Raw genomic sequence first — 27,236 nt, 5'->3', positions numbered from 1 at the left:
AATCAACAAATATATACTGAATGAAGAGCATAGGCTGGCCACAGATGTGGCAATGGAATTACAAAGCTGAGTTTGTCATGATTTTGTTTAATAGAGCTGTGGGCTCAACATGACATACATTGTTGAAACACCTGTGGCCCGGTTACAACTTCCCTCCTTGCCTGACGGTTTGCAGTGTAGCCTACGTGCTCCTCATCTGATAGCTGCTGACTATGAGTCAACACCAGCATTATCTAAGAGCCCCTTGAGTGTTTATTTTCTTTAAACTCGACCATTCATGACCAACTCTGGAAACTCTAATGGCTAAGGCCTGAGAAGCAAAGGGCAGGGTGCACAAGTCCTCCCTTTCCTGAGGGCTGCCCACCTGCTGCTGGCCAAGCCCTGTGGTCTCCTGACCTCCTGTCGGCCTCCACAGTTCTCCCTGTTCTGTGCTGGACCTGTAAGTAATCAGATCCCCGACTCTGGCTCTCCCAGAGTGGCCAATGTGGCTTATGTCCATGCTCAAGAGAGACTTCAAGAACCAATTAGAAAGAAACTCTAGCAATAAAAAAATCACTAGAAGTTTACACATCACAATGTCCGCTCTTCATCTAAGAGTGAAGAGTCGGACACATTTCAACTAGTGGAAGAGCTAACGACGAACACAATAAAATTGGGGCTGGTGCTGTGGTGTAGCTGGGTAAGCCACAGCATGCAGCGCCTACAGCCCATATGGGTACCTGTTGGAATCTTGGTTACTCCACTTCCAATGCAGCTCACTGCTAATGCACCTGGGAAAGAAGTGGAAGATGGCCCAAGTGCTTGGCACCCTGCACCCACGTGGAAGACTCAGAAGAAGCTCCTGGTTCCTGGCTTTGGCCTGGCCCATGCCCTGCCATCACAGCCATTTGGGAAGTAAGCCAGAGGATGGAAGATCTCTTGTCTGTCTCTCCCTCTCTCTCTCCATAACTCTGCCATTCAAATAAATAAATTTTCAAAAAACAAGTAAAAAAAAAATAAAACAGAAGTGAAACAATACTTTCAATAACAACAAAGAGGATGAGTAGAGAACTTCTATTTTTTCATGCTTTTAGCGGGGAAAATGATGATAACTGGACTATCTCTAGATGTTTTCAGCATTTAAAAGTTATTGTTATAAATCTTACATTAGTCATTGTCAGGTGAAGGCTGCTAAGTATGAATTAGCCATTATAGACACTTGGATTAGTCGTTTAGTCAATCAGCAATTCATTCCATGATTATCATGCTTCTGTCACACCTCAGGAGCTGGGCACACAGACATGAGCCCAAAAAATGCAAGGCCCCTGCTCTCAGGGAGTCTGCATGCCAGAGACTTCATCTAACAGTTTCTGCTTGTCCACATCTATTTTGGGTTGTCCGGGTCCCCAAAGTGTGCCTGCTGCTTCTCTCACCTGAGCAGCCTGGGCCCACGGAGTGGACCGGTTAAGTTCCAGAGTCTTCGGCGGGGACACAGGCACAGCCCCCCTCCGCCCCCCAAGGCAGTTCTAATGCTCAGCCAGGTTTGAGAACCACCACCCTTCGGGGGTCCGGGTTGTGGATGTTTCAGGGCAACCTCCGTCAGCGCACCTGTCTCATCCCGAGGTGCAGCCAGGAAACCCCGGGAGCTTCCATGGGTCCCAGGCGCGCGCACACTGGGGTTTGGCTCCAGCTCCCGCAGCGGCGAGGAGTGGGACGGAGTCCCGGCCGCCCCTGCCCACGCAGCAGCTGTTCCGCCTCGTCGGCTCAGCTCGCCGGGCCCCGAGACCCGCAGGGAGTGGCGACCCTCGGCCTGCCCGCCCGGAGCCCAGAGGCGGGAAGCCAGCCCGCCCGGGGGCGCTGGGCCCGCAGCCGCCGCCGCCGCAGCCGCCGCGCCGCCAAGGAGGATCCGCCACGACCGGCCTCGTCCCCGGGGCGGCTCCTTCCGCCCGCGCACCCGTCCCTCCATCCCGGGACCCCGCAGCCGGCGGCAGTAAGCAGCCGCGGGCCGAGTGGTAGTGGTGGTGGGGGGTCCCTGCCACGCCGCCCGCCGCCATGGAGCCGGGAGCGGCCGGCGACTCCAGGGCCGCCAAGCCGGGACCTTGCGTGAGCGGCGCGGCCCGAGCGGCCTCCGGCGAGCCCGGGCGCCGCATGCCGACCGTGGCGGCCGTGCTGCCGGCTGGCGGCTGCGGGGAGAGGATGGGCGTCGGGACCCCGAAGCAGTTCTGCCCTATCCTGGAGAGGCCGCTCATCAGCTACACCCTGCAGGCCCTGGAGAGGTAACGCGCGCCCCGCCGCCGCCGCCGCGGGCTCCTGTCAGGGCCTTGAGCCCGCTTCCCGCTTGCGTTCCGGAGACGGGCGCCAGGGGCCGGGGCCGCCCCCATGCGGAGCCCTGTAAGAGCCCCAGCGGATACTGTGGTGGTGAGGGGGAGCGCAGGCTGTGGAGCGGGATTAACGAGAGCGCGAGGCTGGACGCGGAGAAGCCCGGCGCGCCTGAGGGAGCCGCGCCCGGCCCCGCGCATGCGCGCAGCGGGTCGTCGGTGCCCGGCCGGCCCCTTCCCTCGTTCACCTGGGCCGGCTGTGCACCTGCTATGCGGCCGCGCTTATTTCTAGGGGCCGAGCGTGGACGTGGGAGCGCCGTTCAGGGGTAGTTTAGGGTTGAAGCGTGGCAACCGGGGGCCAACACGCGTTTGTCCTGTTGGAAAAGGGACTGAGTGAGGTTAAGTGCTTGGGGAAATGAAGGAAGGAGCAGTGAGGAGGAGGGGTACCAGCTTTATTCTTTGCACCTTGTCTTTAGCACCAAGCACCTTGTCTTTAGCCTGGGACGAGGCCATGCGGTGGGAGGAAGCAGTGGCCTTTTACAGAAGTCTTCACCTGGCCTGGCCAAGGTGTTGAATTGTTTGAGCTGTGGTGTGGCAGGTGAAACCTGGGACTGGCTGCAGTGAGCCGCGTGCATTTCACGGTGGATAGCATCCTTTAGCACCTACAGCCTTTGCAGGAGATGGCGATGGACAGCCACCAGCTAAGGAGGCCCCAGTCCCAGGAAGGGACCCCACCACGCACACACCCACTGCTTGCACGTGTGTAGGACACCAGAGGGCCCGTGTGGTTCTCCTGGGGCTGTTTCACTCTGAACACTGGCGTTCGGAGGAGGAAGTGTAAAGAGCCACACTTCTACCTTTCTTGCTTCTGTAGTATTGCACGTCTCTGGATGGTGGTGGTGGGATCCTTGAACCTCTGTCTGTATTTACTGCAGTGTCATAGATGAACTAGGGGGTGATCCTGAGAGACCTAGTGGGTCTTGGCCAACAGGGTCTTTGTCCACTCAGGTAATTAGATGTAGGGGATTATTGTCATTTTCACATTTCCTTCCCATGGAAAAAAATCTTTTGTATTAGTTTGCATTTTTTTGCATTTTCTGAGGCAGCCTAACATAAGTGGATGCTAAAAAACAATCACACCTTTAAAATAAAAATATCTGGAGAGATTTTGTTGATGGAAAATAAGGCCAAAGCACCTATTTTCTATGTTTTTCTTATTTGAGAACAGCAGTTATGAAATTCTAACTAATAGTGATAGTAACTGAGCAAAATATCCATTCTGAAATACCTCAGGGTTCGTTTTTGTCAACAGGATAATGCTTCAAGAACTCCTGGAATGTGATTGTTTGTTGGGTATATGTCAGGAAATTCTTGGAAACTATGCCTTACAGGGTGGTATGTGGGTGCTTCCTTGGTGCTTGCCAAATGGAAGTCCTTATCTCTTTCTTGTGATAAAATATGGGCCCCACAGCCTACTAATGTTGTCCTAGAGTAGTGCCAAGTTCACAGTCATCTCATCACGAAAGATGTTCCGCAGTTAAAATACAAAATAGAAGCATAAAGTGTCTGATACGACTATTTTTGCTTGCTGGAGAAGTCATCTGTGCTCACTGCTTATTAAAAAGAAAGCGCAGTTCTCAGTGTCCCAAATTAAACAAGGTGTGATTGGATGTCACTGCTGTCAATCATCTAGGTTACGCTGTGGGAGGTGTCCGCTCGCTTTGTCTTTTCAGAGCTGAATGTGATGCCGTCTTTGATTTCAAAGCTCCTCTTTTTTGTTCCTCAGAAGGTAGGATTTTCCTTGCTTCAGGTTCTACCATCTCAATAATAAAGAGTTGAGAAGTTCTCACGAGTAATCTTTAGTTTTTATAGTTTTTTAAAAAGATTTATTTATTTATTTGAAGAATGACAGAGAGAGAAAGGGAGAGAAGGAGCCGTCTTCCATCCAAGGTTCCCAAATGGCTACAACTCTGGGCCAGGCTGAAACCAGGAGCTTCTTCTAGGTCTCCCACGTGGGTGGCAGGGGCCCAAGCACTTGTGCCATGTTCCACTGCTTTCCTGGGCACATTAGCAGGGAGCAGGATTGGAAACAGAGCAGCCGGCACTTGAACCAGCGCCTGCATGGGATGCTGGCATCACAGGCCGCAGCTTACCAGCTGTGCCACAATACGAGCCCCTGTAGAAGTTATTCTTTACATAGGAAACATGGTTGTTAAAAATTGACTGTTTTGGGTTGATTTTTGTTTTGGGATTTTTTTTTTTAGATTAATTAGGTTTTAGGAAAGGGAAAGGGGTAACTCCTAAGGTTTGGCACTAAAGTTCCTAAATTAGGAATAGGGAAATATAAAGGTACAGGGTGAATCTTGATTCTGGTGAAACATCACCATTTAAACAAGGGTTTATTTTTGTTCCTTCATGTAGGTGCATTGAGGAAGTAATGATGTATGAAAATACTTCAAAAAGTTCTTGGCTTGGGGTTGTGTTTGGCGGATACCTGCATCCCATATTGGAGTAGCTGGGTTCTAGTCCTGGCTCTGCTCCCAATTCCAGCTTCCTGCTGATGCACCCTTCGAGGCAGCTATGGGTGGCTCAAGTTCTTTGGGCCCCTGCCATGCATGCAGGAGACACAGATTGAATTCCTGGTTCCTGGCTTCAGCTTAGCCCAGCCGTGGCTGTTGCATGCCTTTGGGTAGTGAACCAGGGGATGGAATATCTATCTGGTGCACTCTCTCTCTTTGTCTCCACCTTTCAAATAAAAATATCAAAAAGAGCTAATGAGAAATGGAATTAGAAGATAAGTCTTATATTGGTGTAATGTTTGAAATTCAAGTGTAATTTTTTACTGATACACGTTTTCCACGAACTTTTTGAATGCCCTGTGTACACCCATAGCCTGTGTAACTTCGATATACTGAAACCTGGAGCTTCTGTTTTCCCAGAGAAAGCATTTAGCCAATGTGCCTCACATAATGTAGGGAGCAGAGACAGTGTTGAGTGTCATTTAACCTAATAACTAGTTTTCTGGTCAATTTCAATAGAACAAGTTGAATGTGGATAAACTAGAAAAATGTGTCTTTTCCCAGTTTCAACAGAGAGAAGACAGAGGCACATGATCTGAGGTCCCCAGCTGATTCATGAAATGGATTTTCTCTCAAGGCCTCGTCCAAGTTCTGGATTGTAGAATAGCTACTTTTCTATGTGGTGCATTTGAGTGGTAGCAAAGTTCCTTGGTCATCTACATTGAGTGCTAAGGTGACAGAAATACAGTCTTCTCATCTCCTTTTTGTTTTTCAGTGCCTCGCCCTGGGCTTTGGGTGTGCTCTTTCAATCCAGAGACGAGGCCTGCAGTGTCTGCCAGAGATGTGGGAATCTCCTCAGGACCTTTCCATTGGTTTTCCTCTATTCAAGTGTCCACCCCGCCTTCCACGGCACCCTCTGCACCTGTCCAAGGTTTTAACTTTCTTGGACCTGTCAAATCTGGTTGGTTATTGCTTTTTTTTTTTTTTTTTTTTTTAAGATTGATTTATTTACTTGAGAGGCACAGTTATACAGAGGGAGAGAGAGGAAGAAAGAGAGCCTTAATGGCCAGGGCTGGGCTCTGCCGGGCTGGATCTGGGAACCAGGAGCTTCATCCAGGGGCCCAAGTATTTGGGCCATCCTCTGCTGCCTTCCCAGGTACATTTGCAGGGAGCTGGATGGGAAGTGGAGCACCAGGGTTTTGAACTGGTGCCCATATGGGATGCCAGTGTTATAGGTGGTGGCTTTACCTGTTGTGCCACAATGCTGGCCCGAATACTGCTCTTTTATCTCCTCTGAGTCTTCCTGAGCTTTGCTGGCATTATTTACTGCCTTTCATTTTCCATTAATTTCTTCCCTTAAATAATACAAGGAGGCTTCAAAAAGTTCATGGAAAATGCAGTTAAAAGATTGTGCTGTAAAACAATTTTGGCATTTATGTATAACTTTTTCATAATATACTTTCCATAGCATTTGAAGACCTCCATGTATATTCATATACCATATTCTTATTTTTAAGATTTTTGAAAGATCTATTTATTTGAAAGGCAGAGTTACAGAGAGAGGGATAGATACACACACACACACACAGAGAGAGAGAGATCTTCTATCTGCTGGCTCAGTCCTCAAATGTTTTTAATGGTTGGGGCTGGGCCAGGCTGAAGCCACGAGCCAGAAGATTCATCTGGGTCTCCCATGTGGATGCCAGGGGCCCAAGAACTTGGACCATCATCCATTGCTTTCCCAGGCACATTAGTAGGGAGTCGGATTAGAAATGGAGCAGCTAAGACTGGAACAGATGCCCATATAGGATGCTGGCATTCCAGGTGGTGACTTAACCTGCTTCACTATAATATGTGCCCAGATATTCTTTTTTTTTTTTTTTTGAAAGATTATACAGCTAACAGTCTAGATTTGTACATTAGGGGTATAACTACAAGGATCAGCTATAACAACTAGTTTCTAGGTTTTATTGGGAACAAACTCTTCAGAAGTTATTAAAATATTTCTAATGTGGGCAGGCATTTGGCCTAGTGGGTAAGACATTTACATACCATTTTGGAGTAGCTGGGTTTGATTTCTGCCTCTGACTGCTGACTCCAGATCCTTGCTAATACAGACTCAGAGGAGCATGGTTGAAGTATTTTGAGTTCCTGCCATCCATGTGAAAGACATGGATTGAGTTCCTAGCCCCTGGTTTGGCCTTGGCCATTGTAGGCATTTGGGGAGTGAACTAGCAGATGGGAGCTCTCTCTGCCTCTCAAATAAATCAGTATATAGATAATAATATTGCAATTAAATGTTTCTAGAATTTTCTAAGTTTTATTTTGGCTTTTAAGGGAAATTAAATGATTCAACCATAGGTTATTTTCTTTTTTTTTTTTTTAACTTTTATTTAATGAATATAAATTTCCAGTGTACAACTTATGGATTATAATGGCTTCCCCCTCCCATAACTTCCCTCCCACCCACAACCCTCCCCTCTCCCGCTCCCTCTCCCCTTCCATTTGCATCAAGATTCATTTTTAATTCTCTTTATATACAGAAGATCAATTTAGTATAAAGATTTCAACGGTTTGCACCCACATAGAAACACAAAGTGAAACATACTGTTTGAGTACTGGTTATAGCATTAAATCAAAATGTACAGCACATTAAGGACAGAGATCCCACATGAGGAGCAAGTGCACAGTGACACCTGTTGTTGACCCAACAAATTGACACTCTAGTTTATGGTGCCAGTAACCACCCTAGGCTGTCGTCATGAGTTGCCAAGGCTATGGAAGCCTTCCAAGTTTACCGACTCTGATCATATTTAGACAAGGTCATAAAAGACAGAGTGAGGATAGTAACCAATGATCCTAAGAGTGGCATTTACCAGGTTTGAACAATTATACAGCATTAAGTAGGGAAGAGGACCATCAGTACACACAGGTTGGGAGTAGAGCCATTGGTGGTAGAGTAGAGGTTATGATTACAAAGGAATGAGGCCCAAGTGCGCTAGACAGGGCCTAGAACAAAGGACAGAGTCATTATTAGAGGAGCTAAGAAAGGTGCTGTCTAAGCTACAATTAAGTTTTCTGATTGAGAGGCAAATAGAACCTGATAGAAGGGGCTTGATAATAATCTGGTGGGCTTTAGGCCTTGTAAATTCAGAGGCCCAGACCTATCTATCTCTTCACATGGGGTATATCCTAAGGGAGGTGTGAACCTCCTAGGGGAAGGCACTCTGTTGACTTTCATTACTTGGCTGGCCTGGGAGGAGAGCTGGCCAGGTAAAGGCAGGGGGCATCTCTAACAAGAAATGTACAGTTCTGCCTGCAATGTTGCTGACCCGATTTGACCATCCCCTCAGCTGCAGTGGTCACTTTGGAAGTTGGGCTGAGTGAAGGGCTTTTCAGCTTAGAGCCAATAAGATCTGTGGCTCTGACCTGGGCATCCTTCGACTCCAGGGCAGGTCCATTTCCAGTGATCCAACTCTTGGCAGAGCTGCCAGGGCTCTTCACAAGCTGACTTCTGCTGAAGCCCAGGCTTACCACATTGAAAGCCACTGCAGTGGACTGGCCTGTTGGGTCTCCTTGAGGGCAGATCACTTTACAGATCAGCCATTAAGGGGCCTGCCACCCATTGCTTCTGATGCCTAGCTTTCTTTTCCTCCTGGTTTGTGTTAAAGCAGACCAGAGGATGCAAGTCAAGGGAGTGCCCAAGTCCCATCTCTAATCTTCGGTGGCCTGAACTACAAGTCTATAGTCACAGGCATGTTCTGTAGTAGTTTTTCTAAGGTAGACAATGCCCATGAGGAAAATTATATTCTCACTTTAAAACTTTCTTTCCCTTTGGTCTGAAAGGGAGGTTTTTTCTACTTACTGTATACTTCGCTGATGGCGAAGTGAATCTAGCTATGAGATTATTATTTGAGTTCTTATTTTGGCTATGCTATTACAGAAAAATGTTAGCCATCTCTTTTATAAGGTCTAAAGATTAAATTGTGCACCCTAAAGATTCCTTCATAATAGAATTAGTTTCCTACCTTGAAGAGAATAGAGAAATGAAAGAACAAGTTGTGCTTAGAATAGAGAAATGAGGGAGCAAGTCCTAGATCGCTTGCTGACAATAGCAATATTACATGAATACTTAGCAAACCGTTTCAACCATTAGATAACAACTTAAGAAAACATTTACCAGAAGGTCCAATGCCTTCTATAAATTTTAAGAATCATGTATTTGAAAACATCTCTTAAATATCTAACATGGTGTAGTTTGTTTAGCCAGTAAACTTAAGCACAACCATCTAAAATGTTTTTAGTTTCTTTCTACCAACACGTTTAAAACATATGATACACAGATTCAGGTCACACAAATTAAAATGTATCTTTGATTTTAGCAGCTTAAATTTATGGACAATCTTATCTATAAGCCATTTAAAATAAAACTCTTAATAAAATTTCCCCATGTGGACATACAATATGTACACACATATAACATAGCATAATAGACCAATATAGCAATTTTAATAATAGCTTTTAAAATATTTAACTCGTTTTGTCGATTGCCAATTGATTTGAATTGCTTTTTGTTTTTAGTAACCTCAGTTAACCATACTTTCTCTCAGTTGGTACTGTTAATACATTATTGGCTTCATCTGTTTACAGAGCCATCACAAAGTACTGAATACAATAAAAGTGGCTGGAAAAAGTCCACAGGAACCTATAGGAGGACAGCTAAACACAGAACCAACAACGCTTTAGTTTTATGAGCAGCACATCATATATAACTATGGATGACAAAAGACTTTAAGTCGCCATGTTTAAAATTATAAACTCATCAACCAACAAGAGGCACTTGCTTATTTCACAGTATTTTTGAAAGCACCTGTAGGATTTTACAAGTATTTAACCCTTTAGGCCTCTGGGGCTTTCTCATTAAGATAACTATCATGTCTAGTAACACAAGATCATTAGACTTTTTAATTCTCAAACATTTGTATTAATAGCATTTTCCATTATAGAAACTTAAAGTCTGGTACCAGGTCACATCTTGACAGTCCTTCTAATATAATCCAAATAGACTGATTAGTTGGTGTCTCTATAAGATGAGAGACATAGGTCCTTCGATTTTTTCAGTTGGGCCCAAACTGGAAAAACCAAAGTCCAGGATTTACTGGAAATTTTAGAGACCAGATTGTTTGAAACTTTGATTTTATGAATGCCTTTCAAGAATGCCAAGAAGGCTCAAAATCCAAAATATCTGGTTGAAATAAGATTCCGTAAAATCACAACATAACATAGACCAAATTTGATCATTGTTACAAGGTGATTATTCAAATCTTTGAAAATAAGCACATATTTAAATAACCCTTAGCTCTTTAAAAAAAATTCAGCTGTTTTTGAACAATTAGAATTTAACAGACATCAAGAGAACATAATAGATTACTTTAACACATTGATTTAACAGAGCATCAGAGTTTAATTCTATGTCAAAGAGAAATTGAGCTTCCTGTGATCTTTGCTGTGAGGTTTCCTTCCTTTACCTTCTTTCATATTGGTGACCATGTTTCTGTGTTTCTGTGTGTAACACATCTTTAAGCATCTTTTGCAGGGCAGGATGAGTGGCAACAAATTCTTTCAGTTTCTGTTTGCTATGAAAAGTCTTAATTTCACCTTCATTCACAAATGAGAGCTTTGCAGGATATAATATTCTGGGCTGGCAGTTTTTCTCTCTTAGTACCTGGGCTATGTCTCGCCATTCCCTTCCAGCTTGTAGGGTTTCTGATGAGAAGTCTGCTGTGAGTCTAATTGGAGATCCTCTAAGAGTAATCTGACGTTTCTCTCTTGCACATTTTAGGATCTTTTCTTTATGTTTCACTGTGGTGAGTTTGATTACGATGTGTCGTGGTGAGGATCTCTTTTGGTCATGTTTATTAGGGGTTCTATAAGCTTTCTGTACTAAGATGCCTCTGTCCTTCTCCAAACCTGGGAAATTTTCTGCTAGTATCTCACTGAAAATGCCTTCTAATCCTTTCTCCCTCTCCATGCCTTCAGGAACTCCTAGAACCCGAATGTTGGGTTTTTTAATAGTATCCTGTAGATTCCCGACAATATTTTTTAGATTTCTAATTTCTTCTTCTTTTCTTTGGTTTGCCTGTTTCCTTTCCTGTTCTCTGTCTTCTAAGTCTGATATTCTCTCTTCTGCTTCGCCCATTCTGTTTTTAAGGCTCTCTAATGTGTTTGTCATTTGATCTATTGAATTCTTCATTTCATTATGATTTCTCGTCACTATCACAGTTTCTTGTTCTACTAGTTGTTTCATTTCATTTTGATTCCTCCTTAATATTTCATTTTCACGAGAGAGATTTTCTATCTTGTCCATGAAGGATTTCTGTAGTTCAAGAATTTGTTTTTGAGAACTTCTTAATGTTCTTATCAATTTTTTGAGATCCGCTTCCTGCATTTCTTCGATCTCATCATCTTCATAATCTTGAATTGGGGTGTCTTTTTCATTTGGGGGCGTCATAGTGTCTTCCTTGTTCTTGTTAGCTTGGTTTTTGCGTTTGTTGTTTGGCATGTTGGAGATATTTGGTTTCTTCACTGTGGTGTTTTTTCTTGTTACACTATGGCTCTATATTAAGTGGACTGTCTGCTTTCAGTGGAGCCTTAGAGGCTTGAGATGAGTGTGGACTGAGAGCTGTGTTTGGTTCCTCAGGGTTGAGGGTGTGTCAAGGATGACACTCCCAGGTTAGGTGTGGTAAATCTCTCTTTCTTTTTTTGATTCAAAAGGGAAGTAATTCCGCACAACTGAACGTAATTGGAGGTAGTTAGCAGGCAAATGATATACCCACAGGAGCCAGAGATTGGAAGCTCTTTCCCAAGGACCACACAGGGAATCTGTGTTGCCCTCAGTGTGGGCTCCAATTCTCCTGCAGTCTCCCACTGGGTTGCCAAGTTAGATGCTAATCTACTGTTATTTCACCCCTCCCCCCAGAGTCAGCTTTTTCTGCTAGGCTCAGGGCCGGTGCAGACCTGAGGTCGCCCTGCTTATGACGTATGTCCAAAATGGCGCCTGCTCTGTCTTGCTCGCCTTTGAGAGGTGAGCGGAGAGAGAGAAACTTGTGTCCGTATCGGTCACTTTTTAAATTTTTTTCCTCTCTCTCTTCTAGTTAGCCTGGTGAACTTTTCCCCACGGAGTTTCAAGCCTCGTTCCCTCTAGCCTCCTCTTTCCACTTGCCTGCTGGTGTTTCGGGCCATTGAGGTTCGGCTCACCTCGCGTTCCAGTGCCGGTGTGTTGAGTCTGCCGCTGGTGTCCCGAACTTGGGCTCCCACGCTCTTCACGCAGGTCCACTGTGAATCACTAGTTCCAGAAGAGTTTCCTCTGCTGTTTCATCCCCTACTCTTCCTTGACCCTGCAGTATCTCCACTTATATTAAACTGTCTCTCCACCGGACTAATAGTGTGCTCCCTGCCTATTCCGCCATCTTGCCGCTCTCCGCCATTCAACCATAGGTTATAAGTCAGAAATAATTTGGTTTTCCCATTTTACTAACAAAAATTAGATTAGACCCTAATATAACGATTATTTTGTGACCTGAGTTTCTACATGGAATTGTTGCTCCACAAAATTATGTGACAATGGTATTATTGGTAGAGGCATAGAGCTCTGAAAAATTGTACAAATCACTCAATTTATCTAAATTTTACATTAAAATGGTATATTCCCTGGATCTGAAGTAGGAAGTAAAATTCTTGCTAGTAATCTAATTTCTGACTTTAAATTTCTAAGAGCAGGGCTGGCACTGTGGCATAGCAGGTAAAGCCACTGCCAGCAGTGCTGGCATTCCATATGGGCGCCGATTCGAGTCCCTGCAGCTCCTCTTCCAATCCAGTTCTCTGCTATGGCCTAGGAAAGCAGTAGAAGATGGCCCAAGTCCTTGGGCCCCTACACCCATGTGGGAGACCCAGAAGAAGCCCCTGGCTTCTGGCTTTGGATCAGCACAGCTCCAGCCATTGTGGCCAATTGGAGAGTGAACCAGCAGATGGAAGACCTCTCTCTCTCTCCTTCTGCCTCTCTTTCTCTCTGTGTAACTCTGACTTTCAAATAAGTACATCTTTAAAAAAATTTCTAAGGGCTGATAGTGTCATTGCGTAAGGTTGGTTAACCTGGAATAAACTGAAAAAATGGACTAGGATGACAACTACAGCAAACAAGGTAAACTTTATCCACACACGTTTACATGTGTGATGGTTGGCTGGGTTGGAATACCTCTGCCAATGGATCTTTGCACGACCTGGGAGAGCTTTCCCCAAAGCTTGTGAGCCTTTGCTTTTGAGCTTTGCATTGCTTAAGATGATTTATTTTAAAGTTTATTGATTTATCTTTATTTATTTGAAAGGCAGGGTGACAGAGAGATAGAGACATCTTCCACTTGCTGGTTCACTCTCCAGATGGGCACAGCAGCCAGGTTTGAATCAGGTCAAAGCTAGCAGCCTGAAACTCCATCCAAGTCTCCTGTGTGCTAGTAGGGACCCAAGTCCTTGGGCCATCATTCACTGCCATCCCAGGATGTGCATTAGCAGGAAGCTGGATTGGAAGTGGAGTTCAGACTCAATTCCAAATACTCCGATAGGATACAGGCGTTTCAACCAGCAGTTTAGTCCTCTGCACCACACTGCTTGACTAGATAACTTATTTTTTGATACAGTTCCATGCTCGTCAAAAATCTTATAACTTGGCTTGCCATGTAAGTCTTCTATAGGAAGATGTGCAATAGCATAGATAGGAAGTATTTGAGATCTTATGATGAGAATGGGAATCATTGTATATTAGTATTTTAGCATTGCAACCAATTTTAACAGTGAATTCATCTCCATCAGACAACCCCAGGCGAATCTGAAAAAAGTAGATTTTGCAGAACTGTATGAGGTCCATGCGTTTATGTTAGGGACACTTGGTCTTGTGATTGAGATTGGGTGGCCTTATTATTTTACTGCCCAGAAAAATCAAAGTAAGTCCATCTTTAGTTGTTGTTTAAGATGCTCAGGTGTATTTTTCAATGTATTTGTTTAGAGTTTATTTGACTTTCTTATTGCTTGCTTTCTCCTTTTCAAGTTTTGTTTTCTTGTGTTCTTTTAGCAATTGTACTGTCCTACCATATTTCTCAAAACTGCACATTCCGTGAAGCAAGCTAGAGAAGTTAAGAGCATGAATGTTAGTTCACATAAGGACTATCATTACTTGGATTAAGCTCACATGGTAGGGACGGCCTAGGGAAGACAGTAGAAATGTTTAGGAAATAAAAACAGACAGGTCTTGGTGATTAACCGGGTTAGGGACCCGGAAGGAGGAAGATGTTTCAGGATGCTTTTTGTTGAGTGGTCAAATAGATGAGTTTAATTGAAATTTTGTTGTCCTGAGGTTTATTAACAAAAGGACCCAGCCTGAATCAAGGAAAGAAATAGGGCTGCCATGCTTTTGTGCAGGTCAGGTGAGACACTCGTGTTGAGTTTCCAAAGGCCCCATGGGATTGCTTTCAGCTAAAGATCAAGATGGGCACCTGCAAGCGTGGTCACTGCAGGCCTTCATGGGCCAGGGCAAGGGGACTTGACATTGCAACAGCAACTGGGAGCCAGCTTCATCACACAGGGCCAATATGTTGCCCCTGAAATAGGGGCGTGGGTGTGGGGAGCCGGGAGCCGGGGATGATGGCCGCAATGCCATCCCAAGGCCAAACTTCCATGAAGACCCAGGGCAGACTGCAGCCACTGTGCCTTGGAGACCAAACCCCTACAGCCTGGATGAGAGTTCAGCAGTGTTGTCAGGGTCTGATTTCCCTGACTGTCTATGGAAGCATTTGTTCAGGTGCTCTGTTGTAAAGTGCTCTTAGTAAAGTGTTGAGCACAGGGCCTTTCTCAGTAATACTGATGTTATTCCTGGAGTGCATCACTCCTGGCTTAGTACATTTCTTCCTCAAAATGTAGGTGTGAGGGAGCTTGGGGCCGAGTTTGTGTTTGTGGAATGTGCTGGAAGGGAAGCCCCAGCAAAGGCTTGGTGTGGACCTGCCTTTAGCAGAGAGGAGTGCTGGATCCCTTGCTTCAGCAAGTATTTGTCCCGTAGGCACCGTGTGAGGTACTGAAGGTCTTTTTGAGTCCCATGATTTTACATGATTAAATTTTAATGCTGTTAATGCTTTTAATTCTATAACTAGAAAAGAATGTGAACGACTTCTTTGGAATACAAACAGTACTTAGAAGGGCTTGCAAGTACTTAGATGTATCCTTGTTTGCTGAACAAAATAGCATAATCAGCCCATTACCTCTTGAGTGGTCTAAAACAAGGCTCTTTTTATTATTTAATTAATTAATTAAAATTTTTTTTGGTGACCTGTTATAAAGATTACTTTTTGCCTCATGGCTCAGTGGCAAGCCACACACACGTGTTGAAACAAAATTCTATGAAAACAACCAAGTCCAATTATGTGCTATGAATTCTGGTTTTTCCCTTGAATTCCTATTTCACAGAATTGGTCTAGACTTGGTGAATTGATGACCCATTGATTGTTCTTACAGAAACACTAGCTTTAAGCCCTCATTTGGCATGAAAGCCTACCACAGTTGTTTGGAATAGTCCAAGGCTGCAGGTCTACCTGTTCATAATTGTTGATGTCTACTACTTCAGTGGCTTTCCATTGGCTGGAGCATAGGAAATTGTTTTATATGTATCTTAAGGCAATCTGGTAGAATTGGGAGTTAATTCATTGAGTAGATATTTGGATGACTACTTCATGTTGAGGGATATCCCATCATCTTTTCTCCTGTTAATTTGTCTATATTATATGTATTGTATTTTAAAATTTAAGTTTTTTTCATTAAAAATAGCAATGTGATCTCTTTACACATTGCTTTTAACTGACTTTCTGGTGGAATAGGTTAGGGGACATGTTAATCTCTTGACTCATAGAAAAATTCTGCCACTGATTTAGTTGAACATATACTTATGACTTTTTCTATTAAAAAGAAGAGGTTAATGTGATATCCTGTTAATAAACAAGCTTTTAATAACTTTCTACATGTTAAAAAAAACCCTGCTTTTAAAGATAAATTACTTAATTTGAAAGGCAGAGTGACAGAGAGAGGGAGAGGCAGAGAGACAGAGATATCTTCTATCTGCTGGTTCACTCCTCAGTTGGCTGCAATAGCCAGGGCTGGATCAGAGAGAGAGGCTCAGGGGCTGTGTTGAGAGGCGGAGGAGGCAGCACAGGCAAAGACCTGCATGCGAGAGAGAGTGTGATGCCCTCCTTTTCGGGAGCAGCTGTGTCTGAGAGTAAGGGGCAGGCAGGGGACTGGGTGATAGGCCTGAAGCAGGCTGAGGTCAGCTCCCCAACAGCCTCTCTCCACAGCCAGCAGGGGACAGCTCCTCACTTGCTCTTGTGAAAGGTTCTGCGGAGCAGAGGGAATGGACTGGGCGGGGACCAGATGAGAACTGGGAGGCAGCGAGGAGGCTGGTACGGTTGGCTGCTGGAAAGTTCCATGGGAGGAGCTGCTGAGCAACTGTCAGCTGGCACCTGCTGGGGTCTTTAAGAGCGGCATAAACTCCAAACTGTCAGTTCAGGGTGAGTTCCGCAGTTGTTCAGTGTGCAACGAAAGGAACAAGGGATGGGTTACAAAACAGACCAGCCTGCACTTAGTGCTGTTCCAGAGTCCCCTTCGTCGCCTGTATGGATTGCTGCAGACTGTCCTTTGACATTCTGTGGATACTATTGCTTTGTTTTTGTTTCTGTGTGCTTAATATCCTCTCAAGGTGTCTCACTGGAATACAATAAACCTGGGGCAGGTGTGTGGTTAGGATGCTGCTTTGTCACCCACATCCTTATCCTTGTTCCTTGGTTTGAATCTCTGCTCCGCTTCTAGTTCCAGCCAATGTGTACCTTGGGAGCCAATGGTGATGGTTCAAGCACTTGGATTCCTGCTAACCATGTGGGAAACCCGGGATGAGTCATTGGCTCCCAGCTTCAGCTTGGCCCAGCCCAAGCCATTGCAGGCATTTGGGGGTTGAACCAGCAGATAGGCTCTCTCTCGCGTGTGCGTGTGCTCAGCCTCTCAAATAAATAAATAAGTAAAAGTTGAAAACAAACAAACAGAAGTAATCCTGACTCTCTGAAACTTACAGAGTGTGTTAGCTAATCTTGGGGGAAGGGACATCTGGTGCTTGTTCCCAGGCCCGGGCTTTTCAAACCCCAGTTTCTAAAATGTTACAAGATTTATCCTTAGGCATTAGCAAGCAAAGCTAATGTGTACAGAAGCAAATATCTGCAGTTAGCTCTTAGCCACTCTTGTCACAAAGCACACCAAACACTGGAGTAAGGGTCCCTCGGGTTTTTCACATGCATGTGCTAGGTCATGTGAGATGCTCCCTATATAACAAGGAACACCGTCTCTGGCTGTTTTGTGACATGCTCGCTGTCTCTTCTTCATCAGCCTCTGTACTTGACCTACAGAAAGTGCACACAAGTGGTTCGCTTTTAGCATCTAATCTCCCTATGCAAATGTAACAATGCTTGTGCTGAAACTCAGCTTTGTCATGAGCTCCAGCTGTCCAAGAGTCGGGTGAACCATGTGCAAATTTCTCTTTCCAGAGTGTGCTGGATAAAGGACATCGTCGTGGCCGTGACTGCTGAGAACATGGGCGTCATGGAGCGCATCGTGCAGAAGTATCAGCACACCCGTGTGTCACTGGCAGAGGCTGGGGTGACGCGCCACAGGTCCATTTTCAATGGCCTCAAAGCCCTGGCAGAGGATGAGCCTGGCTGCAAGCTCTCCAAGCCACAAGTTGTGATCATCCACGATGCTGTCAGGCCGTTCGTGGAGGAAGACATCCTCCTGCAAGTTGTGTTGGCTGCAGAGGAACACGGGGTAAGTGTGGTTCCCTCCCGAGCGCAAATCTAAATTGAAATGCTCTCATCATTTTTGATCATATTCCAGATTGAAATGCTGTCATCATTTAGGATGCGCTGTTTGGAGAAGACTGTAGTGCAGATGTCACTGGACCAGAGACACACCTGGAACATTAGTGAAAATTAAGTCTGCATTTACATAAAAAAGGCCAGGCACCTCTCAAAGTGTAGGGAGTGCAGTGAACTGAAGTCCAGCTCCTTGTGCTCAATCTTTGTATTTTGAGTGTTTCAGAAGTAGTGTATTTCCTTGCAGCCCTATAAGATCTTCACATTCCTCAAAGTGAGTCATTTTGAGATGACCAAATTATTTCTGCATTTCTCCAAGATAAACCCAGGGTCGCAAAAGACCTACTGTGCTCTGTAGAACATGTTGTTTTGATTTTCATTTTCTTTCCAGTTCCACATGAAACTCTATAAACATGGTAATGTGCATGACACGTAAGTTGCAGTGTCAGCTTGAGACTTCATCACAATAATTGCACAGATATGGGATGGTTTAATACAAAGAGGCTGTGAAGTTTGACAGACCTGAGTCCAAATCGCAAGTGTTCTAATTACTAGTGATGGAATTAGAAAGCCCATTTTTGTCACCTAGGAAAACATACTGGTTCTCATCTTCTAACGTTGTGTTTAGGATTGGAAATTATGTTGACTGTTAGAATGCTAGATGCCCAGGATGCAGCAAACTAAAAAGATGAAAACATAAAAGAGGCGGCTGGTGTTGTAGAAAAGTGGGGAAAGCCACCACCCGAGATGCCAGCATCCCATAGGGACACTGGTTTGTATGCCAGCTGTTCCAGTTCTGATCTAGCTCCCTGCTAATGACCAGAGAAAAGCAGTAGAAGAGGACTCAGGTGTTTGGGCCCTTGCCACCCACATGGAAGACCAGGAAAAAGCTCCTGGCTCCTGACTTCGGCCTGGCCCAGCCCTGGCAATTGCAGCCATCTGGAGAGTGAACCAGCAAAAGAACCTCAATCTCTCTCTCTCTGTCTCTCTCTGTCTCTCTCTGCCTCTCCTTCACTGTAACTCTTTCAAATAAATAAATAAATCATTCAAAACAAAATTAAAAAAAAAAAACATAAAAGAGAACTGACAGCAGATAAAGACAGCATAAGAGTCCATTGACATACAGTAATCTGTAAAAGTGGGAGAGCAAAAAAAATCAACATTTAATCAGATAATGACTCAGAATTTTCTAGAATAAAAAGTACAAATGAAAGTTCATAAATGACAACAATTCCAAAGCAAAGGGAAAAAAAATAAATTAAATCTAGGACCATCATAGAGAATGAACACCACCCATGAAAAGGAAAGAATAAACACTCAGAAAGAAAGGGCACATTCCACTATCAAGAGAATCTTACTGGATAGCAGATTTCTTAAAAGCAGCATAAAAGCCAGGAGACAGTGACATAATCAATTTTCAATTGAAAAATATATGTATATATAGATATAAAAGTTTTAAACCCAGATAAACTGAAGGACCCTTACAGGGGGAGGGACAAGAAACTAGGCCTGGGCAAATATCAGGGGCTTCTTAAGAGGTTAGATGTTCCCCAGAGTCTAGCGGGCAGGATGTTCTCTTGGAAGGAAAAGTCAATCCCCTTCAGAGAATCTCTAGGCACGCCCAGAGCAGAACTGCCCCTCCCCTCTGGGAAACCTCTGGGCGCGCCCAGAGCAGAGCTGCCCCTCCCCTTCGGAAAGTCTCTAGGCACGCACTTATGATGTCACTGCAACCGGCCAATCCTGTAACACCTCAGCACTCTCCCTCAGCATTCTGATACTGTGTCTCATCAGCTTTTCTGGAATGCCTGTGCTTCTGCCCTGCCCTCCGCTGATACCTCCAAGTTTGTATGAGGCTAGAACTTGGACACTGACTTGGTTGCCACAACTTTTCATACTCACCCATGGAAAGTATTTTAACTGCCAGGGACTTCTTGAACCTCTTAAAACAAACTTTTCTGCTATTTGTCTCCTATGTTGGTTTGCTGATCTAGTATTTAAAGCAATTAAGCTTTGCATCTGAGAACAGGCTCCAGAACTTAGGTTTTTTTTTGTTTCCCTGAATTTGAACAGTGCATGGCACAGTTGATGTGTTATCTAAGATCATTCTTTGTTGTGGGGCTGTCTTGTGTAATGTAGCATGGATAGCAGCTTCTTTATTTCTCCCCTGGTTGAGAACCACTAATATGGCTGGATAATAAACTTAGATCATAATTGATCATAATACTATGCACATGAATTCATCCTTATTCTCTTTTATATTCATTAATTTTTATTTTACATGAAAGAGAGACAAGAGACAGAGAGAAAGAGAGTGAGCTTCCATCAGGGCTTGGCTGGGATGCAGCCAGGAGCCAGGAATTCCATCTGGGACTCCCACTTGAGTGATGGGAACCCAAGCACTTGACCATCATTTGTTGTCTTCCAGGGTGAGTGTCAGTAAGAACCTAGATTTGGGAGTGAAGGAGCCTCTGATATGGGGTACAGGCATGCCAGCCCATATCCTAACTGCTGTGCCAAACATCTGCCCAAATTTATCCTTATTCTTAGCAAGGTGAATGGCTTGCTTGTACCCAATTACTCATTAAGTTACAATGCCAGTTTAAAAAGGCCTCTAGATATTGTGCTTCTTGAACAGATAAAGAAGAACCTTAGTAGTGGTAGAATGTTACAGAAGACTTAAAAGCAATGGTTCACATAGATATAAGTTGTTCTATAGAAAGGAACTCATTTCTTCATCAAATATTTTTAACTGTTTTTTAGTTAGAAATATTTGAGTCATTTTCACCATTTCTAAAAAGAAACAGAGAAATTTGTATAAGTAACTGGAAAGTTAGATGGGGTATGAGTGTGTGTGTGTGTGATCTACATTTATCAATGATAAGGGCACTTTGGAAATTCTGTTACAGTCAATATGTATGCATCAGAAACAATATAACTTTCCTACTACCTAGTTTTACAAATTTATGCTTTGTATTCTGGGCATATATTTCAAAATCAAGATGTAAATAATCTGGCAGAGAGTGGACTCTGCATCAGGAAATTTGACGTACAGTAGAGCTGACCACAGCTAACATTGCTTGGCTGTGGTCGGTGTGCTGAAGTTAGAGTTTACTGCTTCATGGGGCTAAGGTAGATTTTTCTTTCCTTGGTCACTGGATCTCATATCATTGGCAAGAAGCTTTGGTACTGATTTAAATGCCAGGTCTAAACAGTTTCTTTATTTGTGAGAAAACAGTGAGTTATAATCTATGTATTTAGTGGGAACTTTAGCTTTATTTTGACAAACATTTAAATGCCCGGCTTCAGTACTGAACAACGCCTGGAATGACAAGGAATGAGGTGAACACTGATCTGTTTTTGATTCTGGAGAAGCTACCATGGGAAAAGCTTTTGTTTTGCTTTAATGATTTTAAATTGCCTACTCTTGTATTTCTCATCCGTAAATTACCTTCAAATAAAGCTGGGGAGGAAGTGGGTCCAGGACAGATGAGTATATCTCGGGATTGAGATGAAATAAGTTTACAATACCCAAGGATAATGCTGTAGATCATATTAGAATTATGATAAATGGCATTACTTTAATTTCCAGGAATTAAAGTTTAGCATGTAAAAATGGAGGCTGTCCTATTCCTTTTTGCTGAATGTCTACTTTTAGTGGTGCTTCTTACAGTAGTGCAGTAATTTGAACAAGGGTCTTTCTAAATCACCTCTATTTCAATACTGAATAAATTTCAATACTTCAATTTATTTGTCAAGAATAGGAGATTGAAAGTATTCTATAAAAATGTGAAATACTCAAAATTGCATAATTGCCAGTGATTAGCGTTGAAGGTGCTGTTTTGTAAATAGTTACTAAGTGGTCTTTCAGTGGAGAGAACTCAGTTGGCTACAATTGCCATTGCTCGGTTGGGGGATTCAGTTGCACGACAACATAATTAGCTTGAACGCAGATGCCGGAGGAGGGATGCATGTTGGCACCTGCTGTGTAGATGGATCCTAAGTATTGTTCCATTTTGCCTTTAAAAGTAAACAGCAGAGGTGGGGTTCTCTCTGTGCTCCATGATTCGTATCTGTCATGCCTCCCATGCATTGACATGTGGAAATATTTTGATGGATTAGCCTGGGAGGCAGGCAGCCACCGTGGGCTGAGCAGTTCAGCTGCTATTCATGGCTTAGGAAGCTAATACCTCAGGAGACAGCCGCATTTGCTGGCTTGGGCGTGACGCCTCCTGAAACAGGCTTCCCAGAGAGCAGTCTTTTGGCAACAGCTAACTGACGTCGTCTATGATTTTGATACTGTCGGACCCTCGCCAGTGAAGGTCCAACACAGTCACGACACGGTCACTGTTCATCGATTCTCAAGGAACTTTTACTTGTGGGGGCAGAAGGAAAGTGGGGAGAAGAGAAAAGAAGAGGAGGGGCCGCAGCAGCCACGCCGGCCCATCCAGATCCCAATGTCCCTATATGCTGATATCGTCCAATCAGATGAAAGGACGCATATAGTCTCAGGTTGAAAGTTCATCTGTTTCACCTGGTTCTTCCTAGTTGTTTATGGTCCTGCCTCAACTTCATCTGTTTCACCGGGTTCCTCCTACTTGTTTATGCAGAGTCCATTCTGTTTCATCTGTTTCACCTGGCTGTTTTCGTAGGCCTTGTGGTCCACCGATTGCTGCAAACCATGTAGAGGAGGTTCCCACAGGTGGCCAGCCTGCAGTTCCCCACAGATACTGTAGCTTCAGGAAACATGATAAACCTGAGGATTCACTGGGTGTTTGTCTCTGAACAGAGGTCCCTCGGATAGAGCTACGGAGTTCACCCCTGTGAGCATCAGCGTGTGTGTCTTCTCTATCTGCTGTGACTCAGTCAGCAAGTGACTGCCAGAGAGGGGACTCCTTTCCCCTGTGCTCTCTTGTCCTGGGCCTTTGCTTTAGCGAGGCCCCTGATCTGGCTGCTGCCTGGGCCTTTGTGTCTTCTGCACACGGCTCTCATTTGTAGCTGATCTGAACGCTGGCACGGATAAGACCTGAGAGTTCTTGGCACTTACCAGGCCCACCCTCTGGGTATCTTACTTAGGCATGGTTTCTGCTCATTTAGGAGCTTGTCTTCAGGAGCCCCTGAATATTTTTTGAAGTTTCTCTTGTTGCTTTATTTTTTTTTTAAAGATTATGTATTTATTTATTTGAAAGCATGACACAGATGAGAGAGATCTCCCACCCACTGGTTCATTTGCCAAATGGTTGCACCAGGCCAAAGCCAGGAGCCACGTGGGTGCAGGGGCCCAAGCACTTGGGCCATCTTCTGCTGCCTTCCTAGGTCATCAACAGGGAGCTGGACTGGAAGCAGAGCAGCTGGGACTCAAATTGATGGTCCAGCATGGGATGCCAGCATCACAGGCGGCATCTTAAATGGCTGTGCCCCAACACCAGCCCTGTTTTCCTTTTCAAATACTGAGAACATGCGGGGCACATTGGCCACCTCCATGCCCACCAAGTGTGTGGAGCATAACTTGGAAGCTGTGCCTTCTCCCTCATCTTATTTAACCTCCTGATGATAAACGTTACCTGAACTTTGTTTTGATTGTTTTCCTGCTTTTCTCTTTATTTGTGTAAAACGTTTCCTTGAAGAGTATATTGGTTATATTTGTGTGATTTTTTTAAAACTTACATTTCACATGCATTTTGGACAGCATGCTGCTTTTGTGCAATATTTGGGGAAATGTCTTCACATAAATCAGAGAAGCTATCATTCTTTCACACCCCTACTGTATATCTCAATGCACTTATTTTGTTTATTTTTAAAAATATTTATTTATTTATTTGAAAGGCAGAGTTACAGAGAGGCGGGGGGGGGGGAGGGAGGGAGAAGGAGAGGTCTTCCTTCCATGGGTTCACTTCCCAGATGGTTGCAAGGCCGGAGCTGCACTGATCTGAAGCCAGGAGCCAGGAGCTTCCTCCAGGTCTCTCACACAGGTGTGAGAGCCCAAGGACCTGGGCCATCCTCCACTGCTTTCCCAGGCCACAGCAGAGAGCTGGATCGAAGATGGAGCAGCCGGGACTTGAACCAGTGCCCATATGGGATGCCGGCACTGCAGGCAGCGGCTTTACCCGCTATGCCACAGCGCCAGCTCCCACTGATTTTATAGATGACATTTGTGTTTCTCCTAATGTTCTGCTAATTGGACGTAGTGGGTGTTGTTTCACGTGTCTTCTGGTGCTTGTGTGCAGGGACTGCTCTAGTTGTGACATCTGTAGGTCATCAGCCTTACCAGAGGGAGCTGAATTATTTTCCAAATTCCTGTAAAATTTCTCTCCCATCAGCAGAGGACAGAACAGGCCATTCTGGATCCTCACCATCACGTGAGGTGCTTAGACCTTTTCCTACCCTTGTTGGTGAGGAATGCTTGCTTTCTCTGTGGTTTAAATTAGCATTTTGTTAGTGGGATGGGCGTCTTTTCAAAGATTGACGGGCTTTATATGTTTAAGTTGACATGCACATGTAAGGGGTGAGCATTTCACACTGGCTCTGCTTCCTGCTGGTGGGCACCCTGGGAACAAGCAAATGGTGGCTCAAGTCTGTGGGTCCCTGCCACCCATGTCAGAGAGCAGAGTTGAGTTCCAGGATCCTGGCTTCCATGTGGTCTGGCCGTAGCTCTTGTGGGCCTTTGGGAAGTGAACCAGCAGATGGGAAATTTCTGGGGGACCATCTGCCTTTGTGGATTTTGCATCTGTTTGAGTAAGGGGAATGGACCTGTAGTTGTCTAGCCTTAGGGAATCTTTCCTTGGTTTTGGTGTGATGGTATTACTCATCTTGCAGAATGAGTCTGGAAACATTTCCTGCTTTAGTTTTTTTCTGGGAAAAGTCTGTAAATTTTTGGCATAATTAGCCAATGAAGCCAATCTGACGCCGACCCTCTGATTTCCTCCTGGTCTCCCATGTGGGTGCAGGGGCCCAAGCACCTGGGCTATCCTCCACTGCCCTCCCGGGCCACAGCAGAGAGCTGGACTGGAAGAGGAGCAACTGGGTCTAGAACCCTGTGCCCATATGGAATGCTGGCGGCGCAGGCGGAGGATTAACCAAGGGAGCCATGGCGCCAGCCCCTTGAGTCAGTTTTGGGAGGTGGTATCTTTCTAGGAATTTGTCCATTTCATCTATTTGCTAATTGATAGACTATAGTTGTTCATAGTTTTATATTCCTTTCTAATTCTGTAATATTGGTAGCTATCTATACCTTCATTCCCAATGTGAGTATTTTTTTGTTAGTCTGATTAAAAATTTGTCAGTTCTGTTTATTTTCTCAGGCAGTCACCTTTTATTTATTCCATATGTCAGCTTTAGCTTTAGTTTTCTTATTTTCAGTGTCTGAGGTGCAAATTACACTTTTAAATTCAGAATTCTCTTTGTTTGTTTTATAAATTTTCCACTAAGGATTGCTTTAGCTGAATCTCATGAGTGATTTTATATTGCTGTATTTTCATTCATCTCAAAGTATGTTATCAAGTTCCCCAGCGATTTTTTAGTAGTGTTATTCAATTTCCATGTTTGTGAAAGTCCCAACTTTGTTTCTGTTGTTCCTAATTTCATGTGATTCTAATCAGAACACGCTTACTAAGACTGCAGCTCTTTAAAGTTTATTGAGCCTTGTTTTGTGGGCCAGCACATGACCTGCCCTAGACGATGTTCCATGTGCGCTGGGAAGAACGTGGCCTCTGCTACTGTTAGGTGGTGAGTTCCGTACGTGTGTGTTGTGGTTTAGAGCACTTTTAAAAATCTTTTGTTTGCGTGTTGATTGGCCTGGTTCTGCTCATCATTGAAAGTGAGGAATTGATGTTTTCATGTACTGTTATTGAATAGTTTCTCCACTCAATTCTGTCAGTTTGGCTTTAAGCAATTTTGGGATTTGCTGTGAGTTGAATACGTTTAATTCTCATATCTTCCTGACTGAGTGTCTTTTTCATCGTGAGGTGGCCCTATTTGTCTCTATTAACATGTTTTAGAGTATACATATTTTTCCAATATTAATATTAGTGTGGCTACTTGAGGTTGTGTTATGGCTGCTATTTGCGTGATGTATCTTTTTGCAACATTTTACATTCAGCCTATTGGTCTCTTTTTGAATTATGTCTCCTGTAGGTAGCAACTTGTAGTTGGATTTTTAAAAATCCTGTTTGACAATTTCTGCCTTTTGACTGGGTTGCTTAATACATTCATATTTAGTGAATTTTAGTTATATTTATACTTATGTCTAGTTGTTTATATTTTGCTTTTGTTACATCTCAGGATTTTTTTGTTTGTTTTTCTGAACTTTTTGCTTCTACATTAAGTAAGTGTTTTTTGGGGTAGCTTCGTGGTGTAGCAGGTAAAGCCTCCACCTGCAGTGCCGGCATCCCATATGGGTGCTGGTTCAAGCCCCGGCTGCTCCACTTCTGATCCAGCTCCCTGCTAATGCACTTGGGGAAGCAGTGGAAGATGGCCCAAGTACTTGAGCTCCTGCAGCCCTATGGGACACCCAAAAGCAGCTCCTGGCTCCTGGCTTTGGCCTGGCCCAGCCTCAGCTGTTGTGGCCATTTGGGGAGTGAACCAGTGGATGGAAGAACTCTCTCTCTCTCTCTGTCTCTCTATCTCTCTCTGCCTTTCCTTCTCTCTCTGTATCTCTGCCATTCAAATAAATAATCTTATAAAAAGTATTTTCTATTGTAATATTTTAATCCCTTTATTATATTCTCATTTCAAATTTTCATGTTCTTAGTGGTTGCCCTAGGTCCTATAATATACATGTTAGCAGAATTTCATAATTTTATTACCTTAATCCTGCAAAATAGAATCATGACTGCTATATGGCTCTGTGTTTTCCTTCCTCATTGTGCTGTTCATGAAGCTGAAAGAAGACAAGTAGGCATATAAAAAATATTTATCCATTTTATTTGAAAGGCAGAGTTTCAGAGAGAGAGAGGTCTTGCAACCACTGGTTCACTCTCCCAATGGCCTCAACAGCCAGAGCTGGGCCCTTCCAAAACCAGGAGCCAGGAGTTTCTTCTGGGTTTCCCATGTAGGTGCAGGGGCCCAAGGACTTGGGCCATCTTCCGCTGCCTTCCTGGGTGCAGTAGCAGGGAGCTGGATTGGAAGATGGGCAGCTGGGACTCGAACCAGCACCCAGATGGGATAGAGGTGCTGCAGGTGGCAGCCCCACACACCACGCCACAGCGCTGGGCCCTGGGTATAAAATCTCTAGTTTTTAAGGAAAGTTTTCCAGTGACCTTGTGAACCCACAGCCTTCTAGTTTTCGTTACTTCTGACAAGCTGTCACTTGCTCATCTTGTTGGTGTCCCCTTGTTGATCACTTTGCTGCTGATGCTTTCAAGTTTTGTTTCGTCGTTTTAGCTTTCCAGACTTACTATAATGTGTCTGGATGTCAATTTTTTTGTGTTTATTCTACTTGGGGTTTTCTGAGTTTCTTGAATGGATGGACTAATAGT

General features: G+C 44.2%; 1 protein-coding gene across 1 annotated transcript in view; it reads left to right on the top strand.

The window, feature by feature from the left end:
• The first annotated feature begins 1,902 nt into the window (after positions 1–1,902).
• CRPPA (CDP-L-ribitol pyrophosphorylase A) overlaps positions 1,903–27,236 on the top strand; it is a 319,655-nt gene continuing 294,321 nt past the window's right edge. The window contains exons 1-2 of the mRNA XM_062178999.1: positions 1,903–2,255; positions 17,440–17,716. Of these exons, the coding sequence (XP_062034983.1) occupies positions 2,032–2,255; positions 17,440–17,716 (501 nt within the window). The 5' untranslated portion in view covers positions 1,903–2,031. The remainder of the gene's footprint in view (positions 2,256–17,439; positions 17,717–27,236) is intronic.

Source organism: Lepus europaeus, chromosome 20 (assembly GCF_033115175.1).
Source record: "Lepus europaeus isolate LE1 chromosome 20, mLepTim1.pri, whole genome shotgun sequence".
Classification (NCBI taxonomy): Eukaryota; Metazoa; Chordata; class Mammalia; order Lagomorpha; family Leporidae; genus Lepus; species Lepus europaeus.
The sequence above is the reverse complement of the archived record's forward strand: the minus strand, read 5'-3'. Positions and strand labels throughout refer to the sequence as shown.